The sequence below is a fragment of the Phodopus roborovskii genome, unplaced genomic scaffold (assembly GCF_943737965.1).
Source record: "Phodopus roborovskii unplaced genomic scaffold, PHOROB, whole genome shotgun sequence".
Taxonomy (NCBI): Eukaryota; Metazoa; Chordata; class Mammalia; order Rodentia; family Cricetidae; genus Phodopus; species Phodopus roborovskii.
Genome location: NW_026126571.1, coordinates 22,228,062 through 22,249,954, shown reverse-complemented (window position 1 = coordinate 22,249,954; position 21,893 = coordinate 22,228,062). Strand labels below are relative to the sequence as shown.

The window sequence follows — 21,893 nt, the reverse complement described above, 5'->3', positions numbered from 1 at the left end:
AGTGGATTGTGCCCCTTGTGGTCAGAGTATTATCACCATAATAAAGAGTAAGAGTATGCAAGCAGAAAGCAATCATAAAAATTACATAAACACGGTATTTTAAATTGCAAGATATTTTGTTGAAGGAAATGTATACTTACCTTTTCAATTTATGTGTATGTATAAGAGAGGTATAGATTTTGTGTGTGCATGTGCAGGACAGTTGATAATGGAGGTCTTCTTCAAGCACTTTCCACCTTATTTCCAATTTTAATCTTGTGTATGGTGTGTGTGTGTGTGTGTGTGTGTGTGTGTGTGTGTGTGTGTGTGCACTTGTGTGCCATGGCAAAGCATATAGAAGCCAAAAAGACAATTATGTGTCAGTCTTCTACTTCAGCTTGCTTGAGATAGGGATCCAGTCTCCACCTCCCACCTTGCTGCAGGTGTGCTGGGATTGCATACATGTGCTGCTGCATGCAAGCTCTATGTGGGTTCTGGAAATTCAGACTCTGGCCCTCATGCTTTTGTGGTGAATGTTTAACCCACTGAGCCAGATCCCCAGACTCTGGTGCTTAGAGTTATACTTCCGAACTACAAGTTTCAGGCTTTCTAACACCCAAGAGAACTAGATTTCTTCACTAACAGAGTTAACGGTGGTACAAGAATGATGTGAACTAAGCAGCTTCCTTCCTTTGTTTAAAGAATATTTCCGAAAGAACTGTTAAATCTAAACCTAAATTCCAGTGGTTCCCATGAGATATTACAGGAATTCATCTGAGGTTTCCAGAGTTTATTATCTTTAACATGTATTTTCCATTCCCAAACTCAAAAACTCTTTCAGCTGCTTTAGAATCACCTCTATATGTTAAATCTGTGTTGGTTTCTCTTTAAATATTCATATCAACATATGAAAACTCATATGCTTCTCCACGGCAACTGGCCACTGATGGAAACTGCTGTAGAGAAGCTCCTGTTCCCACAGGTCCTGGGAATGCTGCTATTCTGCATCAGTCTGCACTTTGCAACTGTTTACACATTATTAGTATGTTTTTCTCAATCCAAACTTTCATCTAAAGCCTTCTTCACATTATTCTTAATACTATACAGTTTAAGAATGAGGAATGACCATAGAAGACCCAAAATATTTAACATTAACCTTGAAATGTGTTTGTTTATTTATTTACTTATTTATTTATTTACTCACTTATTGCAGTTAGTCCTGGGGCTTGAACTCAGGGCCTTGTGCATGCGAGGCAAGTATCCTACCAACATCTGAAAAAGGGCTGGTGATGTGGTTCAGTGGTAGAGAAGGTTGTGTTTGATTGTTGTAGAATATTATTTTTAACTATGTAAAGACATGTTATATTTGTTTATGCTGCGTTTGTTTAATTATGTAAAGGTGTGATGCTGTTTCACCTCACCCGCCTAAGTCACCTGAATGATCTAACAAAAACCTGAACAGCCAATAGTTAGGCAGGAGAGGGACAGATGGGGCTGTGGGGCAGAGAGAATAAGTAGGAGGAGAAATCTAGGCTCAAGAAAGAAGAGAACAAGGAAGAAAGAGAGGGATACGGCCAGGGCCAGAAGCCAGGCAGTCACCAGCCAGACAGACATAAGAAGCAGGAAAATAAGACAGACAGGCAGACAGAAAGGTAAAAAGCCCTGAGGCAAAATATAAAGAAAAACCAGATTAAAAGCATCCATAACTAATACTGTCTCCGAGTCATTGATGGCCTAAAAGAAATCCTGCCTCACTTGCTCCCAAGTATCACATATATGAACAAATGGGTAGGTTGGTAAAACAAGAAAAAAAGGAAGAAATGATTAACTTTTGATTCAATTTTAGTAAATGAAATATATACTAGAAATATATACTGGAAATATAAAATTAAAAAAAAATAAGATCTACCCACTTCTGAGTCTAGCAGAAGAAACAAGCACATGAATATAACACGGAAGTAAAGGCACAGATGCAATGCTATGGTACAAAAGAAAGGTATAAAGTGGCTTCACTCCTGCAAAATAAAACAATTTTCTTCCTGTCCTTTTGCTTTTAGGCACAATCCTGTTTGATTCTCAAGGGCTTATATCTGGGAATAGATCATGTTCCAGTCACACCCAATCTGCTAGGGATACAGTGAAGAGAGCACTTACTTCTTCCTCTACAGGCCTATTTGATCAAGCAGCAGCAGTTAGGTAACCCCAAACAGGAAGGATTCCAACTGGTTCTAACCTATTCTGTCTGCAGAACAGAGACCCCTCTCCAACTAATTAGAAGTACTGGTCAGAGTTCTCCAAATTAGACAATAGCTGTTTCTCAAGCAATTCTTACCTAGTGACTCAAAAAGAAATGGTAAACTCCACTCAGTTTAGAATCTGGCCTCTAAGGGCTAGAAAATAAGACAGTTCCCCTTAGGTTTTCATGATGTGCTAGTCAGGGAGTAAACCAGAAGACAAACTAGCTGTGGGGAAGATGACCTTACTGGAAATGGAGCTATCAGAAGGCAACTGGTATGACAGAGAAGTCATCACAGGACTAAAAGGAAGAAGTTCTGGAAGACGGCAGAAAGAGCCAAGACTGAACTGGAGCCTAGCATCCTGCTCCCAGGTTTGTTAAGAGCCTGGAGAACCCCAAGCAAGTCACTTACCATTTCTGAACCTCATTTTTTCTACCTACAAAATAACAGTCAGACTAAAGTATTCATAAGATCCCTTCTAATAATAAATTTCCACTGTAGGAGCACAAGAGACTCTTAAAAGTTGAACATACTACTTAACCTCAACAGTCCATGAAAAAGCATAGTAATATTTATTGAAATTTACCAACTACTTTCCCAGATCTGAGCAAATGTGGTCTTGTATCAACTTGCCAAGTAACTTGGTTAACATACCCACTGGTAATCAGAAATACAGAGATTTAAGAGCAAAGAAATGATTGTAGCTATCAGATTTCTACACCGAATCATTTTCTCCAGCTTGGTAACAAATCTTGAACAAGAATCTTGGTTATCTGACCTAACTGGGTCCATCAGTTCGTTATGGGTACACATTACCCACTCCAAGCTTCAGGACTTTTACTTTCTCACAATTCTATAAGCAAACCTATTGGACAGTGCAATGCTGGTCAGGCCCAAGATAACCAATGAGGTTGCAGTCATGTGGCACTCTGACTGTGGTAGGTCAAAATGGCCAGATTCACACATTCAGCCATTTTATATACACCTCCAAGCTGGGCCAAACTGCTCTGATGGTGGAAGAAATCCACATAGCAAAGAGAACACATTCTGGTGTTCAAAGTGCTTCCAAATCTCCTTGTTTAACAAATCCAATATACTACTGTCTAAAGCAGGCCAATCTATTCAAGCAGATACAGAGAACAGATACTGGGAGACCAAGCATTCCAAGTCATTACTGTAATGATCCACCATTAGCTATTTTAGCTAATTAATAAGAGCATTATTTCAGTTAGCAATTTTTATTTCTACTTGGAATAAATTAAAAACACCAAGAAACAGAGTTTCTCAACACAGCAAAATATGAAGCTATATATATATCACACTCATATTCAGCTTTACCACCAACCAGGTATGAGCTTAAACTAAGTTACTTAACATCTCTGTAAATTATTTTCACCTTGATAAAAGGGTATCTCACCACTATCCTATTTTCATAGTTGTTTTTCCAGTTGAGTTCAACTTAAAATTTTAAACATTTATTTAAAGACCAACAATGTTCCAAGTATGATACTAGATAGACAGAAAGGGTAGGCTCCCATCATGTATAAAAATGCATGTAATTTTTTTAAAGTCTGGAAATAACCCAAACATGCATCATAGCAGAAAGGCTGTGATTATTTATACAGACTATCACACAGTAATTAAAATTAATGAACTATTTATGTAATAACTATGTAATGATGAGACATGCACGTATTGTATGGGTCCTTTAGCCAAACAGGTAAGTAGAGGCTGACATTCAATCACACTGTTTAGCAGGCCATAAACTCTGACACAGGGTGACATCTGTGCAAACATGAGTGACTTTTCTTTAAAAAAAAAAGTTCCTTTGAAGCAGACTGTGGTGGGACATCCTGTAATTCCAGTACTAGGTGGCAGAAGCTGGAAGATGCCATGTCTGAGGCCAGTCTAGACTTTGCAGCAATATCTTATTTCAAAGACAAATCAGATGCTGTTGGCTTACCTAGTAGTTTTTTCAATTCTGAGAAGGCAACTCTTTCTAATTCTTACAAAGGACTAGATAAGTTAGCTCCTCTTCTAACACCATGGATGACACAAGAAGAACTCAGTGACAAAGTCACAGAATATGCTCATGATTCCACTTCTAAAATGTTTCAAATCATGAGAAAAAAATGAAACTACCATTTACTACATAGCTAACTATAAAGCAAAGCAGGATGTGAAAGGGATGTAAAATTCAGGATACTAGCTATGTAGCCAAAGAGAAAAGGATAGGGGAGTACATAAGAACATCAGTGTCTTAGGTGACAGGCTCTCCACTGATCTGATTAGACACCCTAAACCCAACACTGAAATGCCACACTGCACCCATAATTATAAACAAGTACCCCATTAATTAAAAATAAAATGTCTTTGCCAGGCGTTGGTGGCATATGCCTTTAGTTCCAGCACTCGGAAGACAGATGCAGGTGGATCTCAGTGAGTTAAAGGCCAGCCTGGCACTCACTCTACAAAGTGAGTTCCAGGACAGCCAAGACTGTTACACAGAGAAACCCTGTCTCAGAAAACCAAAACAATAAATGCCTTTTTAAAAAGAGAACTTAGAGGGTAGTAAGCAGTAAAGGTCTCCCTTAAACTAGGCAGTACCTATCCACTCAGTATCTACTTAAACTTCTTACCTTCCCAGCGCCTTATGAACATTGTGAGGGGAATGGTGAGGACAAATATATGTGCAGTCTTTTACCAAAGAAATCGAATTATAAAAAAGACTCTATAGTCTCAAAAAAACAAAACCTGAACAAGAAAACAAATGCCTAGAAACAACAAAATGAGGTCTGGAAAGGACATGTACAGTTTGGACGCTTTTTAAAAAGAAGCTAAGAGATGAGATCATGCTGAAGCGCTCTTCAGAATAGCCCTGACACTGTGCGGTGACAGCTGCACAAGAGTGAAATGTGTTAGGCACTACTGCCTTACTTCTAATAAAGATGATGTATACAGAAGTCATCTCTGGTGGTTTTAATACACATCAAACCCAACCTAGGAAACACCTTCAGTCTGCTACTTCATGGCCTGTGAATAGGAGAGGAATGGTCTTTCTTTGTAAGAATATTAGTAAGAAATGGAAGTACTGGATGGGGGAAATCATCCACATCTTAACACCACACCATTTCAATCATCTAAGTTGAAAATTTCTTTTTTTATTAAAAGGGTAATAGAAATTGTGGTATAGTCCTGTTTGTATTTGTACACTACTATATTTATATCCCTTTATACATCTATTTAAATGCATTTTTATTCAAAACATCAGGGGGTGGCTGTGTGGCTCAGTGTGTAAAGGGCTTGCCGTGGAAGCATGAGGACTGGAGTTCTTAACTCTAGCACCCATGTTAAAGTCAGACGTAGCAATAGACATCTGTAAATCAAGAACTGGGAAAGCAGAGACAGGTGGCTGCTCGGAACTTGCTGGCCCACTAGGCCACCTGAAATGGAAAGCTCCAGGTTTAGCAAAAGACCCTATCTCAAAAAGCAAAAGGGCCAACTAGAGTGCTTAGTGAGTAAAAGCACCTACCTGCCATTGAGCCTAATGACCTGAGTTTTCACATAGTGAAAAGAGAGAACTCCCAAAGTTATCTTCTGACCTTCAAATGCATGCTAACACACACACACACACACACACCAACCAAATAAATAAATAAAAATAATAAAGAGCAATAGAGGAAAATATCCAGAGTCATTCTGTAGCCTCTGAGACAGATATAAAGGGGATACAAGGAAGAAAAAAAATTAAGGTTTATTCAAATGATCCAAAGTATTTCATATTCCAAAACTGATGGTAGAAAGATTCCATAAAACTGGGTCAATTTCATGTTCCTGAGCTGTACTTGCCCCCACATTCCTCCCCCCTCATTTTATTTGGGTGAAACATAATGATTTTTAAAGCTGCCTATTTGACACACAGGTAATCCTTTCTTTAACTGAGAGAGCACAAACTTTTTGTTGTTGATTTTGAGACAGGTTCTCTCTCACTATGTAGCCCATTCTGACTGAGTCTCACAGTATTCCTTCTGCTGCAGTTTCTCTACAGATGAGATTACAGGTGTGCTCAGTTTAGAGTCATTTTCAACAAACCATATTTATATGTAAAATAATGAGATAATCCATCATATTAAATATCTAAAAATAACTGCAAGGAAAATATAAGTAAAAATAAGCTGCTATTATATACTAATTAATCTCATAATGATCAAGTGTCAAACAAATTAATTATCACAAACTATCCCTATGCAAAGCTTTTCATCAGTAACAGTACAAATTTGGATACATTCACCGTTGTAATAGGACTTAAACATTGTTTCATGAAAAGAAAAGGATAATTTCAAATAATTCTGACTTTTTCAGGCTGAGGGGACAGCTCAATCAGCAGAGCGGTTTACTGCATGAGCAATAAAGACCTGGGCTGAATCCCAGGTCCATGTAAAAGCAGGCACCTGTCTGTAGTCCCAGCACTGAAGAGGCAGATTTCGCTTGTTGGCCAGCATAGCCAACAAGTCAATTAGCTCCAGGTTCACTAAGAGACTGTCTCAAAAAAAAAAGGTTGGATGGGCTGGCAAGATAATTAGTGGGTAAAGTGGCTTGCTGCCAAAACCTGACCACTTGAGTTCAATTCCCAGGATCTACTCGGTGAAAGAGACTTGACTCCCACAAGTTGTCCCCTGCCTCTATACATGTGGTGTGCCATGCATTAAAGTCTCTCTCTCTCTCTCTCTCTCTCTCACACACACACACACACACACACACACACACGCACGCACGCACGCACGCGCGCGCACAAGCACACACACACACTAAATAACAGTGTAAAAGATACTAAGTAGAGTCTTGCAGGATGTCTCAGTGGATAAATCACTAGCCACCAAGCCTAGTGATCTGAGTTTAATTCCTAGAGACCACATGGTGGAAGGAGAGATCAGACTCTGCCAAGCTGTCTTTTAACTTCAATATGCATAATCTCTCTAAATAGGTAAATAAATACATACAGAAACACCAAGGGCTTTTTTAATTAAGGTGGAGAGCAATAGAAGAAAATACAAACATCAACCTCTGGCCTCCACCTGCACATGCACATGAGTACACATACATACATACATACATACATACATACATACATACATACTTACATACATACATACATACCCACCTCTCCCCACCACCACTACCACACACACAAACTCCTGGATTCTGAGGATGTGAACTCAGGTCCTCATGCTTGGGCTGCCAGGGCTTCTCTAAGTCCTTGGACAATATTTTATGCATTGTTGAGTGTCTGTTGTTCCTGTAAGAAGTACTGACTGGTACAGGGACATTGCTCACTTTTTTTTTTCATTGTCACTTTTTAATCAGGTTGCATTTTCAGTATTGAGTCAGATAATGTGCAGCTCTTTTCTCCCATCCTGTAGGATACTCCTGCTCACTGTTTCCTTCAGCATGGGATTTTGCTGTTGACTGATCCAGAAAAAGCCATACAAGGCAGCAGGCATATCTAACCCCAGTGTTACTGCAACATCATGGAAAGAAGAGAGAGGAGAATCCTCAGCAAGAATTTGTGCATTACCCCATTCAAAGAAAGAATTGCTCGGTTTACTAATTTCATTCACATCCCCAACATTATTAACATTTTACAATCAACTTGCCTGAATCAGGCTGGGGAGATGGCTCAGTGCATAGCACTTGCTGTGCAAGCATGACAGATCCTCAGCACCCACATAAACACCAGGTGACCTTGGCAGCTCCTCTGTAGTCCTAGCACTTAGAAGACAGAAACAGGGCATCCTGGCTAGCTAGAGCAACTGTGTCAGTGAGCTCTGGGTTCAAGGGGAGACTTCAGACAGTGAAGAAATCAGCCCAGGGACTCCACCAGTACACATACTCATGTACTCACATTTACACTAGCCTACACACACACACACACACACACACACACACACACACACACACACACATATACTGACACACTTTTTAAAAAGATTAGGCCCTAGAAATGGCTCAGTGAGTAAAGCATTTGTCACACAGTCTAACATGATTTGATCCCTAGAATTAACTAGAAAATGGAAGGATAGAACCAACTCCACTGTCATCTCCTGACCTCCCCACGCACACATCAGAAACACATACTAGTAATAAATATTAATTTTCTGAAGTGTCTAAGTACTATTGCAAATTTTTATGCTTATGTAACTAATTCATTATAACAAGAAGAGCTAACAATTACTTATCCCTTCACCTACACTCAAAAATGACTTGAAGATGAACATGATAGTAAATGTCTATAATTCCAGCTTGGAAGGTAGAGACAGTTCCCTGGGCTAATACATAAGACCCTATCACAAATAAACAAAATAACAAAAAAAAAAAAAATGAATTTAGAATATAATGCTTTTATAGAAAAATCAATTAGTTTATAAAAAATAAAATCTGACTTGTTATATTTTACTTTTTATTTTTAAAAATCCAAAGTCACGTTTAATATAATTGGAATAAAATAGCCATTGTTGCCTACTGCTCCAAATGTATACTTCTCTTTATATGTATAAACACAAACATACACAAAAAGCACTTATTACATAACAATTTTGGAGATGACAGAAAGTCATCCCTCAGACCTTCCAAAGCAGCAATCCTGCTATCGCTATACACTCACCATCCCCACATCCTGCCATTCCCACATAACTAGTCCTGCTATTATTTGATACAAAATTAAATTTTAAGAATTTCATTAGTGGATCCTTCACTTATACAAAGATTTTCATGTAACTTTTAGACATGTTTCCCACAGTGAATTTCAATTACCAATTTTCTAATATTAAGCCATCTCTACATACAGGCAACACAGAACTTGTAATGCTTGATTTCTCTTATTGATGGTTAGATTTGATCTGCTGCTAATTATGTTTTTAAAGGTTGAACTTCTAAAGTCCTGACTGAAATTCATCTGTCATTCTCCCTGCTGATTCTGTTTGCTCTAAGTATGAGAGTTGCAAGGTCTTTCTTGTAGAATGAGTTGGGAAGTATTTCCTTATTATGCACTGTCTGGAAGCATTCACATGAAATTTTGATGATCTTTGCCTTATATTTTAATAAGTCACCTGTAAATCCACCTGGGCCTCATCTTTACCTCAAGGGGTCAGATGGTTTTATTTTGTTCTTCTTTTCCCCCCTTCTTTTTTAAATCACTTCCTCAATGTCTGGAAGAGTGGAGTCGTCAAGCTGGACATCACATATTCCAGGCTGGCTTCAAATCCCCTATGTAGTGAAGGATGACCTTCAACTCCTGATTCTCTTCCCTCTGCCAACCAAGTGCTGGGAATACAGGCAGCACCAGCACATTTAGTACATGTGCTGGGGATCAAAGCCAGGGCTTTACTCATAGGCAAGCACTCAATCAACTGAATGACAGCCCCTGCCCAAAACTAATTATTTCCTGAACCAGTTTTTAAGCTTCCAGGAAGTGATCTATCTTTATTCCACAATAACTCAACCCCCAAAATGTGTGACTTTTACATGAATTTCCCGGAAACTTACCAGTGCTGTATCAAGAGAGCACTAAATATCACACCGGTTTTGTTTTGTTCTTATTTTAATGAGAGATTAAAAACTTTACAGATCTAAAAACAACTGTAAATACCTTGGATGGCACAAAACCAAGAATGCTTGTTACTTCTGACAAGCAGAAATAGGTGCACGTGTACTTTAGATAGCACTTACCACCAGAAACAGGGGCATCCATGAAAACAGCTCCCATTTTCTCAACTTCTTTCGCCAACTGTTTTGAAACTGAAGGATCAATAGTACTGGAATCTATTAGTAATGAGCCTTTCTTCACTTTTCTAAATATAAATAAAAATATTCAAGTTTACAACTCTATGTAAGTACTTCATGCAACTAACTATTCAAGCAGAATCATCTAAAAACAGCTAGACCAACAAGGAGGCCTCTGGCTTGGTACTGAAATAGTTGAAAAATCTCATATTTACTCACGTTCCAGATCAATTTCAGTTCAAGGTAAACCCATACTCATTCAGAAAAGCAGTAACAAAATAAAAATCTAATGAAATAATTGGTAAATTCTGGTACTGGTACCAGCCATGCTAACAAGTGAATATCTAATACCTAAGCAATTTTTAAAACCTATCAACCTTAAAGGAGCATTTGATAGATTTTTTTTGAGGGGGTAGAATTGCTGGGTCTTAAAAAGCTTACATCTTTAGTAAGCTATATTGAAAACTTTTCATATTGATAGCATTTTCACTAATAATAAAAACATATTATAAAATAATAAATATATATTTATTAATATATAAAATATATTATATAAATAAATATATAAAATAATAAAAACTGAAATATAGCTATTTGCTTCATGAAAGCATATTCTTTTAATAATGGAAACATTTAAAAATAGTATTTTTATTCATTGAGAATTTCAAATAATGTATTTTGATCATATTCACCCCCCTCCTCCAATTGCTCCCAGATCTACTCCCATCACCCTACCAACTTCCTTCTTGTCTTATGGAAACCTTTTTAAAACACAGGGTATTAAACAGGCAGAAATGGAAATAAAGAATTGAATCTAGAACTTCCAAAGACTTTTTTTGTGGCAAATTAAAATGCATACATTGGTTAAGAAGCAAATAGGATCACAGATATTTTACATAAACCTTTACCATTCTTATAGTAAAAGATTTCTGTTTCTGCTGAGTTCAGGACATGTACCTGAAACAGTTCCCTTATATCTATAAGGCAGTGCTTATTCTAGTGTCCAGGAAACTCTAACCTGCATTATAATTTAGCTACCCTGGTCTTAGTGGTCCAGGTCTTAACTCCACGAAGGTACAGGAGTTGAATATCTGCCTAGAATACAATGTGAGTTCAAGGCCAACCTAAGCAATTCAGTGAGACCCTGTCTCAAAAGTAAATAAAAGAAAAATATATAGATCAAGGATAATGACTAATAATTATATGCAAATTTCCCGAAGTTCTTATTATTAGTGTATGTGTATGATGTGTGTGTGTGTAGCTGTGTATATAGAGATCAGAGGACGACTCTGTGGAGTCAATTTACTCAGCAAGGACTCTATCCAAAGCCATAAATTTCTTCAATTTCTCCCTGTAGGTCTACTCACCCAGGAGTACACAGTCAAGACTAGAAAATCAGAACTCAATATGTAGAAATATTAAAAAAGAAAATTTGGGAGATCACTGTTTTAAAGAAAAGATTCTAGAGCCAGGCATGATGATGTGAGCCTTTGATCCCAGAACTTGGGAGGCAGAGGTAGGTAGATCTCAGAGTTCAAGGACAGCCTGGTCCACAGAGAGAATTCCAGGCCAGCCTGTGTTACACAAAGAAACCATGTCTGGAAAACAAAAACAAAAAAACAAGAAGCACTGTAGAAAGGCCCACCAGAGTATTTGGGTGTATTCCACACAAGAGATATGTCAGTGTTAGTAGAAATCACTTCAGTTCCCAAGTCTTTATGTAACAAAAATATATGAGTAAAACCTACCAGTATTCTATGGTGTTATCAGTTGTAACAGTTTTAAAAATAAGTGGGAAATCATCTCAAAATTACTTATGCACTGCTATAGATAAAGGATCCTGATTGAGCGAGGGGGTAACGACGCATTGCTGAGAAGGCAATTATAGTTTAATAAGAAAATCAAACTCTTCCTAAGCACTCCCTAGAAAAAACACATCTGGTAGCTAATACCTCTTCTAAAGTAAAGGTTATTAATAAATGTTGTGTCACTACACATGTTTTAGTTACTTTTCCTTGAGAGGTAAAGCAGAGCCATAACTGAAACAGGCTAGGTAATGAGTCAGCCAGGACACTTCAAGACCACACACACTGTGGGCCTGCTGGATCCATCCAAAATGAGTGCCACTCAACCATCCCTGAAATCTAAACATTTATCTTATCAGTTTTCTGTCTAATATCCAAATGTCTTTTCTTTCCAAGTCTGCTAGTTTTCCAAACCAATTTAATTTCCTCAAACCTGAAATTTCACACATTACAGCTTTCTGAAAGTAAGCCTCACTTTCTTTTAGCAAGCATAATCAGAAATCAGTGTGTAGGTGACTCAAGTGTCTACATGGCATACAATTTTGTACTCCCTCTCTGCTTAATTCAATAACAAAGTTAGCCATAGGAACCAAAAAGCCTAGAAAATGGAATCCAAGCACTGTCATTCTGACATAACCACAGGGTTTGGCAGCAAGTGGCAACTGACCAACAGGCTTACAGTACCAGGGAAGACAGATACTGGTGGGAAACACTGACCTAAATTATACTTTACTCAAAGAGCTACTGCTAATACTGAATTCCAGCTTCCCACTACAGATAGACTAATCCAGAGGACATACAATAACTTTTTATTATATAATAAAATCTTAAATTATGGTGTTCTTTCCAATGTTTGGTTTTATTTTTCACAAAACTCCTTTTTCTGGATTTCTGTACATCATAAGAAAATTATGCCTTTAAGAATAGTACAATTTAAAATACAAGCTTTAAAAAAATCTCTCATTTAAGTAAGTTTAATACAAGAGTTAAAGGAAAGAAAGTGTGTGTGGGGGGGTATTCTTTATTCCTAAAAGTCACATACTTGACTTTTGTACAAAAATTAACCCTTTACTCTTCACTTTATGAAATAAGAAAATACACAGAAAGATTTAACCAACAGAGCTGCAATGCTCTAGCAGTTCTAAAAAAATGTGAAACTAGGAACTGTAGCAAGAAATATGAGCATTTGAAAAATACATACTTTAGAATCCCATTTTCTCCAGAATAAACTTCTACTGAATTCATACTGGTGGGCAGCATTGTGATAATCCTGTCAGCCTTCTCCGCTACATCTGCAGGGGAAGATGCTACCTTTAAAGAAATCACAAAGGAGAATTGTTTAATTCAAATGTAAATAGTTTCCAAACCTCAAACAGGACTGACAACTATTGGCAAACAGTGCAAGATCATACACAAGTAACAAAGCTCAGTGAAAAGAAATAACAAATGGAAGCTGCTAGAGTCTTCATCCTCTACTCAACTGTCTGGAGTTGGGTCTCACAGGAAGCCCTCTCACATGCCTACCTCCACATCACTGAAGTAAATACAAAGCAAAACAATGGCATGTCTTCCTACAGCTAGGATATCTGAATCTTCTTCGAATCCCCCAAGACAGCGCCCCTTACCAGCAGGAAGTAGTTTGGAAAGAACGACGCCCAAATTCCCAAATATTGTGTATAAATGTTTGTTTTCATTTAATTGGACTTTGTTATATAAAATTAAATAAAAAATACTCTATATGCATAAAAAAAAAAAAAAAACAATGGCATGTCTTCTTCCAGTTGAGCTCCTAGATCACTCCAAGATATAAGCCTGGAAGTCTATGTCAGAAAACCTTAAGCATCTCCTTAGAAATCGAAAAGAAATTTAGTACCATCTAGATAACTCCTTCAAAAGTTTCTTACTGGGGACCAAGAATTAACAGATCTTAGGCTTTTCATGTCCATGAACTGGCAATGCCAACTCGTCCAACTGCCAAGTGCATGGGATGGTCCATTGACCCCCCTGCTTCCCTAGCATCTGCTTCTTGGGATGTCTGGTTTGCCAGAGCACTGCTGAGCCCTCAATTACATCAAGTAGTGTCAAAGCTCACAGATCTGGAAAAAACATACACCGACAGTGATAGCAGGAATGTCACCACTCAACTGGACACAATTGCTCTGTATGTAATGACTACAGACATTCGACATGTTATAACAACAATGTCTGATTTGTACAACAAAGGCATGTTTCTTAGACACATGCATTCAAATAATTTTACCACTGATGTGAGAACCTTAAAACTCTGAAATAATAACTGACAAAATTTGGCCACAACTCAAAAGCTGAGAGAAACAAACCAACCTCATTCCCAATATGACACTAGCCACAAAAGTCTTTAGCAGCCAACTAATTAGAATCCCTCAATTACATTTGCCAAAGATGCAGCTCAGACATGTAGTCAAGTATGATTTTGTGCAAATCATTTAACCTCACTGGCTTCGGTTTTCCAGTCTATAATGAAGAACACTACATTGATTCCTGTAATCCTAGGACTCAGGAGGACTTGTGTTAACAAGAGAATTGCACATCTGAATCCAGCCTGGGATGCAGAGGGAGACCTCTAACAAATGGAGACTGAGGCTCTGCTTTTTAAAGAAATGACTCATTTGTCTTCATTCCTAACCTAAATAAATCCTTTGTACTCTTCTGTCCTTTTCCTCCACAGATAACCCTAAGTGCCCTCTTACCAAATAACAAAACATCTAATTTAACTTCTACCTCCAACATAGAATGTGTTACTATCTAGTAACCTTCAGTTTCAGGAAGGCTGGTCACTGTAAAAGGACACTGAAGTCATCTTCTTCCTTCTATCTACTTACTAACCATAAGGAAGTGGAAAAGAGAAAGCCTGGTCACTGAGTCTATATCCTGGAACTCTCTAAATCTTCTGAAACCATGTCCTCACAACTTTCATTTCAGATGCCATCATTGTTGGAAGGTAAGCAAATATTATGTGCAATATTTGTCTGTAGTTCTCTATCAGAAATGAACTGTTCAGAGTTACCTGTCTTTTGCCTCCTCAAAAACTATCCTAGCATTTTATTTATAGTCACATTATAATTTGAATAGAACGCCACATGAGACATCTTGTCACTTTCAGGTCATTACCAACTACTACACATATGACAGATACTCAAGTTTCATCCATTGTCCAAAAGCAGCAAACACCTAACAAATGAAAACTGAGGCTCTGCCTTTTAAAGAAATGATTCTTGTGCCCTCACTCTTAACCAGAAATTTATTTTCACAGAGCTGGAAGGAAAGAAGTCTGAGTCTGAAAGGAAGGTGACAGCAGGGCCAGTTTCCCTCCAAAGGCTCCAGGAGATGCTCTTGCTTCTCCCAGTTTCAGAAGGCTGCTGGCATTTCTTGGCCGGAGCAGCACAACTATAACATCTGCCTCCATCTTCAGAGCACTTTCCTGTTCATGTCTTCTTCCTTGCTATGATGTTTATCCTGGTTGTCAGCTGCCATTAGCTACACCCCTGGTTCTCACTTTTAAATGGCTTTACTGATACACACACCATACAATTTTCCCATTTAAGGTGGATAATTTGTTGGCTTTTACATATTCCCACATAAGAGTAACCATTACCATGGTCAAGCTTTTGGTCTCTTCAAAAACAAAACAAAACAAAACTATATATCCATGAGCTAACACCCCTGTATGTCCAAAGCTGCCTATCTCCTCCTCAACTAATATATTTTCTTATCTCTATACATTTCCTTCTTTTTTTTTTTTTTTTTAAAGATTTTTCAGATAATAGATACATAGTGCATGCATGGTCTTTTTTGTAACTGATTCTTTAATTTATTTCTTAGTTCATCTGTGACATAGCAAATATCACACTTCCTTCCCCTTAATTCCTAAGTAGTCTATTACAGATGTGATACTTTGTTTATCCATTCATTAGCTGATATATATATATATATTATATATGTATATAATATATATATATATATATATATATATATATATATATATATATATATGAGTGTTATTTCCACTTAGCTATTATGAATACTGCTATTATACAGAAAATTCTGTGTGGATATGTTTTCATTTCTCCTGGGTATAGATGAAGGTTTGCTTTTGTTGTTGTTGGGTTTTTGCTGTTTTGTTTTGTGACAGGGTCTCATTATTATAGCTCTGGCTATCCTGGAACTCACTATGTACATCAGGCTGACCTTGAACTCACAGAGATACGCCTGTTTCTGCCTCCAAAGTGCAGGGATTAAAGGCATGCACCACCACCACCCAACTTAGATGCAGATTTTCTGGAACTGGCTCAATGAATAAAGTATTTGCCATGCAGCCATAAAGCCCTGAGTTTGTATCTCTAGCACCCACGTAAAAGCAGGTATTGCAGCATGCACCTGAATCCCAGCATTGGGAGGCAGAAGTATCACTTTCTGAGGCTAGCACCTAACTTTTCCATGCATCTGTTTTGACCCTCTTCTGGTCTCTGAGGGCACTGTACTCTTTCATTCACAGTCATACTTAAAAATAAAACAAAAACAAACAAAACAAAAAATGAGAGTGGTTGAGCCATTTTTTGTTATGCCACAAACCCATAATACAAACTCTTAGAAGGCTGAGGCAGGAAGACTGAGGTCAGCCTGGGCTACACAATGAACCCCCAAAACAAATAAAATACACAAAATACTATCAAAAGACCTGGGACAAAGTAGTTTCTCACTAAATATTGGGCTCCTTTTTCTTTCTTTTAAAACGTAAATGTTTCCTTCAATCTAGTCTTTCCTCAGGCCTACCTAAACTTCACAAAGAACATGAATGTTATTGGAGAATAGAGGTCAGAGAGGTAGCTTCAGAGACTACAATAATTTAAGCAGAACACCTGAAAGTCTGGAAGTGTGGGGAAAACTAAAAAATATATATAATGCAGTGACAAGCATTTCAGTTGTTCCACAAGTAGGCTGTTAGTTATACATGGCTGGAAGGAGGAATAACTGTGGGCATTTAAAAGCCCCTGGGTTTCTGCTCTGCAGTCCACACTCTAATTCCCTGTAGGATCTCCAGTCAACCTCTACCTTGCTTCCTGGCTAAATTCTGTATTTAACTTAAGAGATTCCTCAGTTTTGAGATCCAAGTAGCATTAGCATATACTTGTCACCATAGAGTAACAAATGTCAAATATCAGGATTATCCCCCAAATTAGTATCTATCTCCTTAAATAAACTTACCCCCTTAAATAAACTAGCTACTAATTGAGTAACCCCAAACAGAAAAGTAACTTGTAATACTTATTGTCTAAGGATAATAAAAGCACATCTTCTTCACGTTCTCTAGTAAAGTAAGTTACTACAACACCAGGTTACTTGGGTCACAGCTGCAAGGAGAGCAATGTCAGCCCCCATAGACTACAAGGGCATGAGCAGCTTCAATGCAATACTGAAAAGTGCCAAGATCACAATCACATTCTCACTGCCAGTACCAGAAAACATGGCCAGGAAAGACACAGGGTGTTCAGCTCAGCAAAAGAGCTTCTAAGTCACTAAACCTATTTCTATCTCAGGACTGCATTTCTCAGTATTTGTTTTCAATAATAATTTAGATATCAATTATTCTGCTTTATTTTGTTCTCTTCATTTTCTGTTTCTTAGGAAGCTTTTGATAGTTTTCCAGTTCCAGGGTCATATCTCACCCATAGTTACTGTTCTACAACTTGTGCAAAATGCCCTCCTATTGTGGAAAAAGCAAATCTACTAAATTCAGAGACTAAAACATGGTCTCTTATCACTTGGGTTACTAATACTAATAAAGTTTGACAAATTTAAACAGAAAAAGACATGCCCAGCAGATGCTACCATCAAACACGATAAATTTTAATACTACAATTCTTGAAATGGGAATGACAGCCTAAAAGCAACACACTACAGTTTGGTCATAACTCAGCTCCATATTACAGCCCACAATATTTTTAGGTGGTCTCCTGGTTTATGGCCAATAACTAATATGGACTCACAAAGTGCTGTCATACAACATTTATAAAGTACACCCACATACATTTTCTCATCTGGGCTTCATAATCTAATGATACAAACAGTGAGTCATCATTCACATTTTATAAATGTGAAGCCAGCTGAGGGGATAGCTTCCCCATTAACACATAATGCAAGTGTCTGATCTGGGACTTGGGCTCAGCTTTAAGTCACAGAGCAGATTCCTGTCCTGATACAGTCATCCCTGACTGTCTCCAACAATGAGGCTATTTCCACCAAACAAGTACATCATCAGCATAATCAGCTAAGACATTATCTCAGAAAATGACCAAACGGGACATGTCCAGGTCACCTAGCAGAAAATAGACCCCCTCCTAGCAGCTATGCCAGGTGCTCTTTTGATGTGTACCCACATGTTGAATTAATGTGAAATTCAAAATGAAATAAAATTAACAACTATTAGGTCTTACAACTCTGTTAGGTATACTTCTAAGAAATGCTTCACTCTTGGAAAAAGAAGAAGAAAATTTAGTTTTAAAAACCAAAATCTGAGCCGGGCATTGGCAGTGCACGCCTCTAATCCCAGCACTTAGGAGGCAGAGACAAGCAGATCTCTGTGATTTCGAGGCCAGCCTGGTCTTCAGAGCTGGTTCTAGGACAGGCTCCAAAGCAATACAGAGAAACCCTGCCTCAAAAAAACAAAAATAAATAAATGAATAACCAAATCCAACGATAAGCCTTACCTGTTCACCAGCCTCTTGAAACTCTTTGCATGCATCAGGGAAGACATCATAGAGAATGAGTGGATAGCCATGTTTCATGAGATTTTTCGCCATTGGATTTCCCATGTTTCCCAGTCCAATGAACCCAACTGGAGTCTTAGAAGCCATTGACCTAGAACACACTAATTTCAATACATTTATAAATAAAAATAAATAAATTTGTAATACTTTTGAAATCCCATTGGGGGGGGGCTATAATTTAAAGCAATGGCTTAAGCATAAATATGCATGCCTATAACACCAGCAATCTGGAAATGGAGGCAGAGGATCCAAAGTTTGAGGTCACCCTTATGAGACACTAATTTAAAACCAAATAGGGCCAGTAAAAAAAAAAAAAAAAAACCTCAGGAAATAAAGGAACTGACAACGTGAATTACATACCCATGTTGTAGGAAAGAGAAAGAGAATCTAATAATACAAACAAAAAGAGGGGCACAAGAGATAGTTTAGAAGTTAAGAGTTCTTTGCTCTTGCCAAGGATCCTAGTTCATTTGCAGCACCCACATGGTAGCTCAGTCATCTGTAACTTCAGTTCCAATATCCTCTGAATTACATGGGCACCAGACATTCATATGGTACACACACATGGCAAAACACTCATACACATAAAATAAAATAATCTAAAAAATTGTTTTAACCCCATAAAATAATGCTTTAGAATGTGAGATACAATTTCTCCATTTCACAATGACACTCAACAAATACCACTCAGTAAATGTGCATTGCATGAAATAATGACAGGGTTTAGAAAGACAAGACACAGTACTTGTCCTTGAAAAGTTTACAATCTACTGACAGAAGAAAGAGAAATAACTCTACTGGCCATTGCATTTGCAGGCTTTATTCTTCCTTTTCCTTTCAAAGACTGTGTCTTTGAGACTGTATCATGTGACAACTAATCACAGCCATTTCTAAGTTCCAAATCCTCTCAAATGATTACTCCTACTCATGTGTGAGTATGATAAGATCCCAAAAGCAAATTATTAGAAGCTCTACGCTTAAGAACAAAGCTCATACTAGGTTAAGTTTATTTAGTTCCTTTTTACGACTGATTCCACCATTGGCATTAAATGTGTCATTCCTATGCAACAACACATTTCTGCTAAGTTTTACTATATACGCAGGAACCCTTTGTCTTTATAGTCCATGAAGGTTCAATGACAGAGAAATGACACCTAATAGAAATTTTATTTTAAAATTAAATACAATTGGAAGTACATTTTATAAAAGCTCTAATGCCTATAAGCAAATTAACAAAAAGGAGAAAATGGTGCCCTATTACATCAGACCACTATGTTGAGGTTTGGAAAGTGCAATTTAACAATCCAAAAACATTACAAACAAGGAACATTGAATTTTTAAAGCAGTTAGTTTAACAGCAACTACTGTTAGTACTTACTGTTAGTCAAACAGGTTACAAGTGTGACAGCAAGAGTGAGGATTCAGCCACATAATCTACAAGCATTAAGCAGCCACTTCAATGTACTGTTCCAAGGGTGACCTCAAACTCTGATCCCCCTACCTCAGCCTCCCAAGTGCTGGCACTATAGGTATACACCACTACAACACTTAGCCACTGAACATACAAATGAGATACAGTCCTTGCCTTCCAACAACCTTAAAACCCAAGAGGACATATACTACACAATAAAACATTAGTACAAGACAGGTAAGGACAAAATGTAAAAAAAAAAACATGTTGGTACTGAATTCATGGTTTGGAAATTTGAAGAAGGTATATTTAACTTGTGTATTCTACAGTGGATCAGGTTTCAAACAGAGCAGGAAAAAGGAAATTACATCATGAAAAGGAAGCATGAGTACATTCAAGAACAGGAAAGTCAGAAGAAATGAACAGTAACAGTTAATATTTATGGCAGCTTCACTTCATGACAGACACTTAGTTATCTAAGCACTTTACTGATAAGTCATCACTTCACATCTTTCCTAAGAATCTAGATGCTTAGTGAGCTTAAATCAAATGGCCAAGGCCTTATCTGGTTGGGCTTTGTGTGTTTGATCTGGTTTTGGATTGGCAGTGCTGGAACATACTCATGCTCTTGGGCTTCACAAAAGTTTGTGATCATTTGGTCTAGTCACATGGTGGAAACGTTCTTAATCTTCTGAAATACATATTGTAATAGTAGGGTATATTATAGTGGCTGCTATTGTTTTCCAAATGATGCAAGCTGGATAAATATACATGTGGAGAGAAATAAAGGAAATGGCAAAATTAACAAACTGTGGACGCTACACAAAAGGATACTCAGAAATCCCTGTATTATACTCTTACTACTTCCCATCTGACATTTTTCTCATAAACTAGTATATTTATACTTAAAAATATTTTAGGTGACAAAAAAAAGGTAACTAAGAAGAGCACCACTAGCACAGAATATATACAGGACTATTTTATACCCAAATAACTTAAAATTCTATAATTCTATAATGACTCTGATAAGCCAAAAAAAAAAAAAAATCAGAAAATGACAATTCTCTTTAAGAAAAAATGCTATGAAGATACATTCAACTTATCATAATTAGAGAAACACAAAGCAAAGAAATATGAGACTACTGAATGGGCCAACTTTTGTGTCTTGTACAAAAACTATCATCAGCAAGTAAAGATTGACAACAATGAGTGTTCTGATATATTGTCAAATATCAGATCAGTCTTTTTGAAAATCTATCTACATTTTAATTTTAATTTAAAACAACTAAGCAATTTTACTTCCCAGAAATTTACTATTTACAAGGAGTCATAAACTTTGTCTTAAAAGGGTCAGTAGTATAATTACTTTCAGCTTTGCAAGCCATAAGGCCTCTGTTACAACAAGCCCATTCATCTGCTCTTGACACTGCTCTAACTTGAAAATAGTGATAGACAATAAACAAAAGTGCATGGCTTATTCCAATACACTATTGTTTAAGTATAATATATATTATATGTGCATTTCACACCATATGGATGCATATGGAGGCCAGAGGTTGACACTGGATTTCTTCCTAGATCCCTCTCCACTTTATTTACTGAGGCACATCTTTTGAAGTATGAGCTTACTGAATTAGGCTCCCATACATGAACAGCATGGGGAACGGGGGGCTTGTTATAGGTAGGCCACCACACCCATGAAGTTTTTATGTGTGTGCTTAGAATGCAAACTTGGGTCCTCAGCTTTGAATGGCAAGTGCTTTATCTACTAAGCCATGTCTTGAGCCCTCAAAAACAATTTTGTTTATAAAAACAGATACATGAATACTGACCATCATTTGCTGGTTCCTGATATGCACTAAACTCTGAACCACAC

At 37.4% G+C, this 21,893-nt stretch overlaps 1 protein-coding gene across 1 annotated transcript in view; it reads right to left on the bottom strand.

Moving 5' to 3' along the window:
* The window catches only part of Hibadh (3-hydroxyisobutyrate dehydrogenase), a 94,545-nt gene that overhangs the window by 65,350 nt on the left and 7,302 nt on the right, over positions 1-21,893 (bottom strand). The window contains exons 2-4 of the mRNA XM_051202837.1: positions 18,547-18,707; positions 13,002-13,111; positions 9,942-10,063 (exon numbers count right to left, since the gene is read on the bottom strand). Coding sequence (XP_051058794.1) covers positions 9,942-10,063; positions 13,002-13,111; positions 18,547-18,707 — 393 coding nt within the window. The remainder of the gene's footprint in view (positions 1-9,941; positions 10,064-13,001; positions 13,112-18,546; positions 18,708-21,893) is intronic.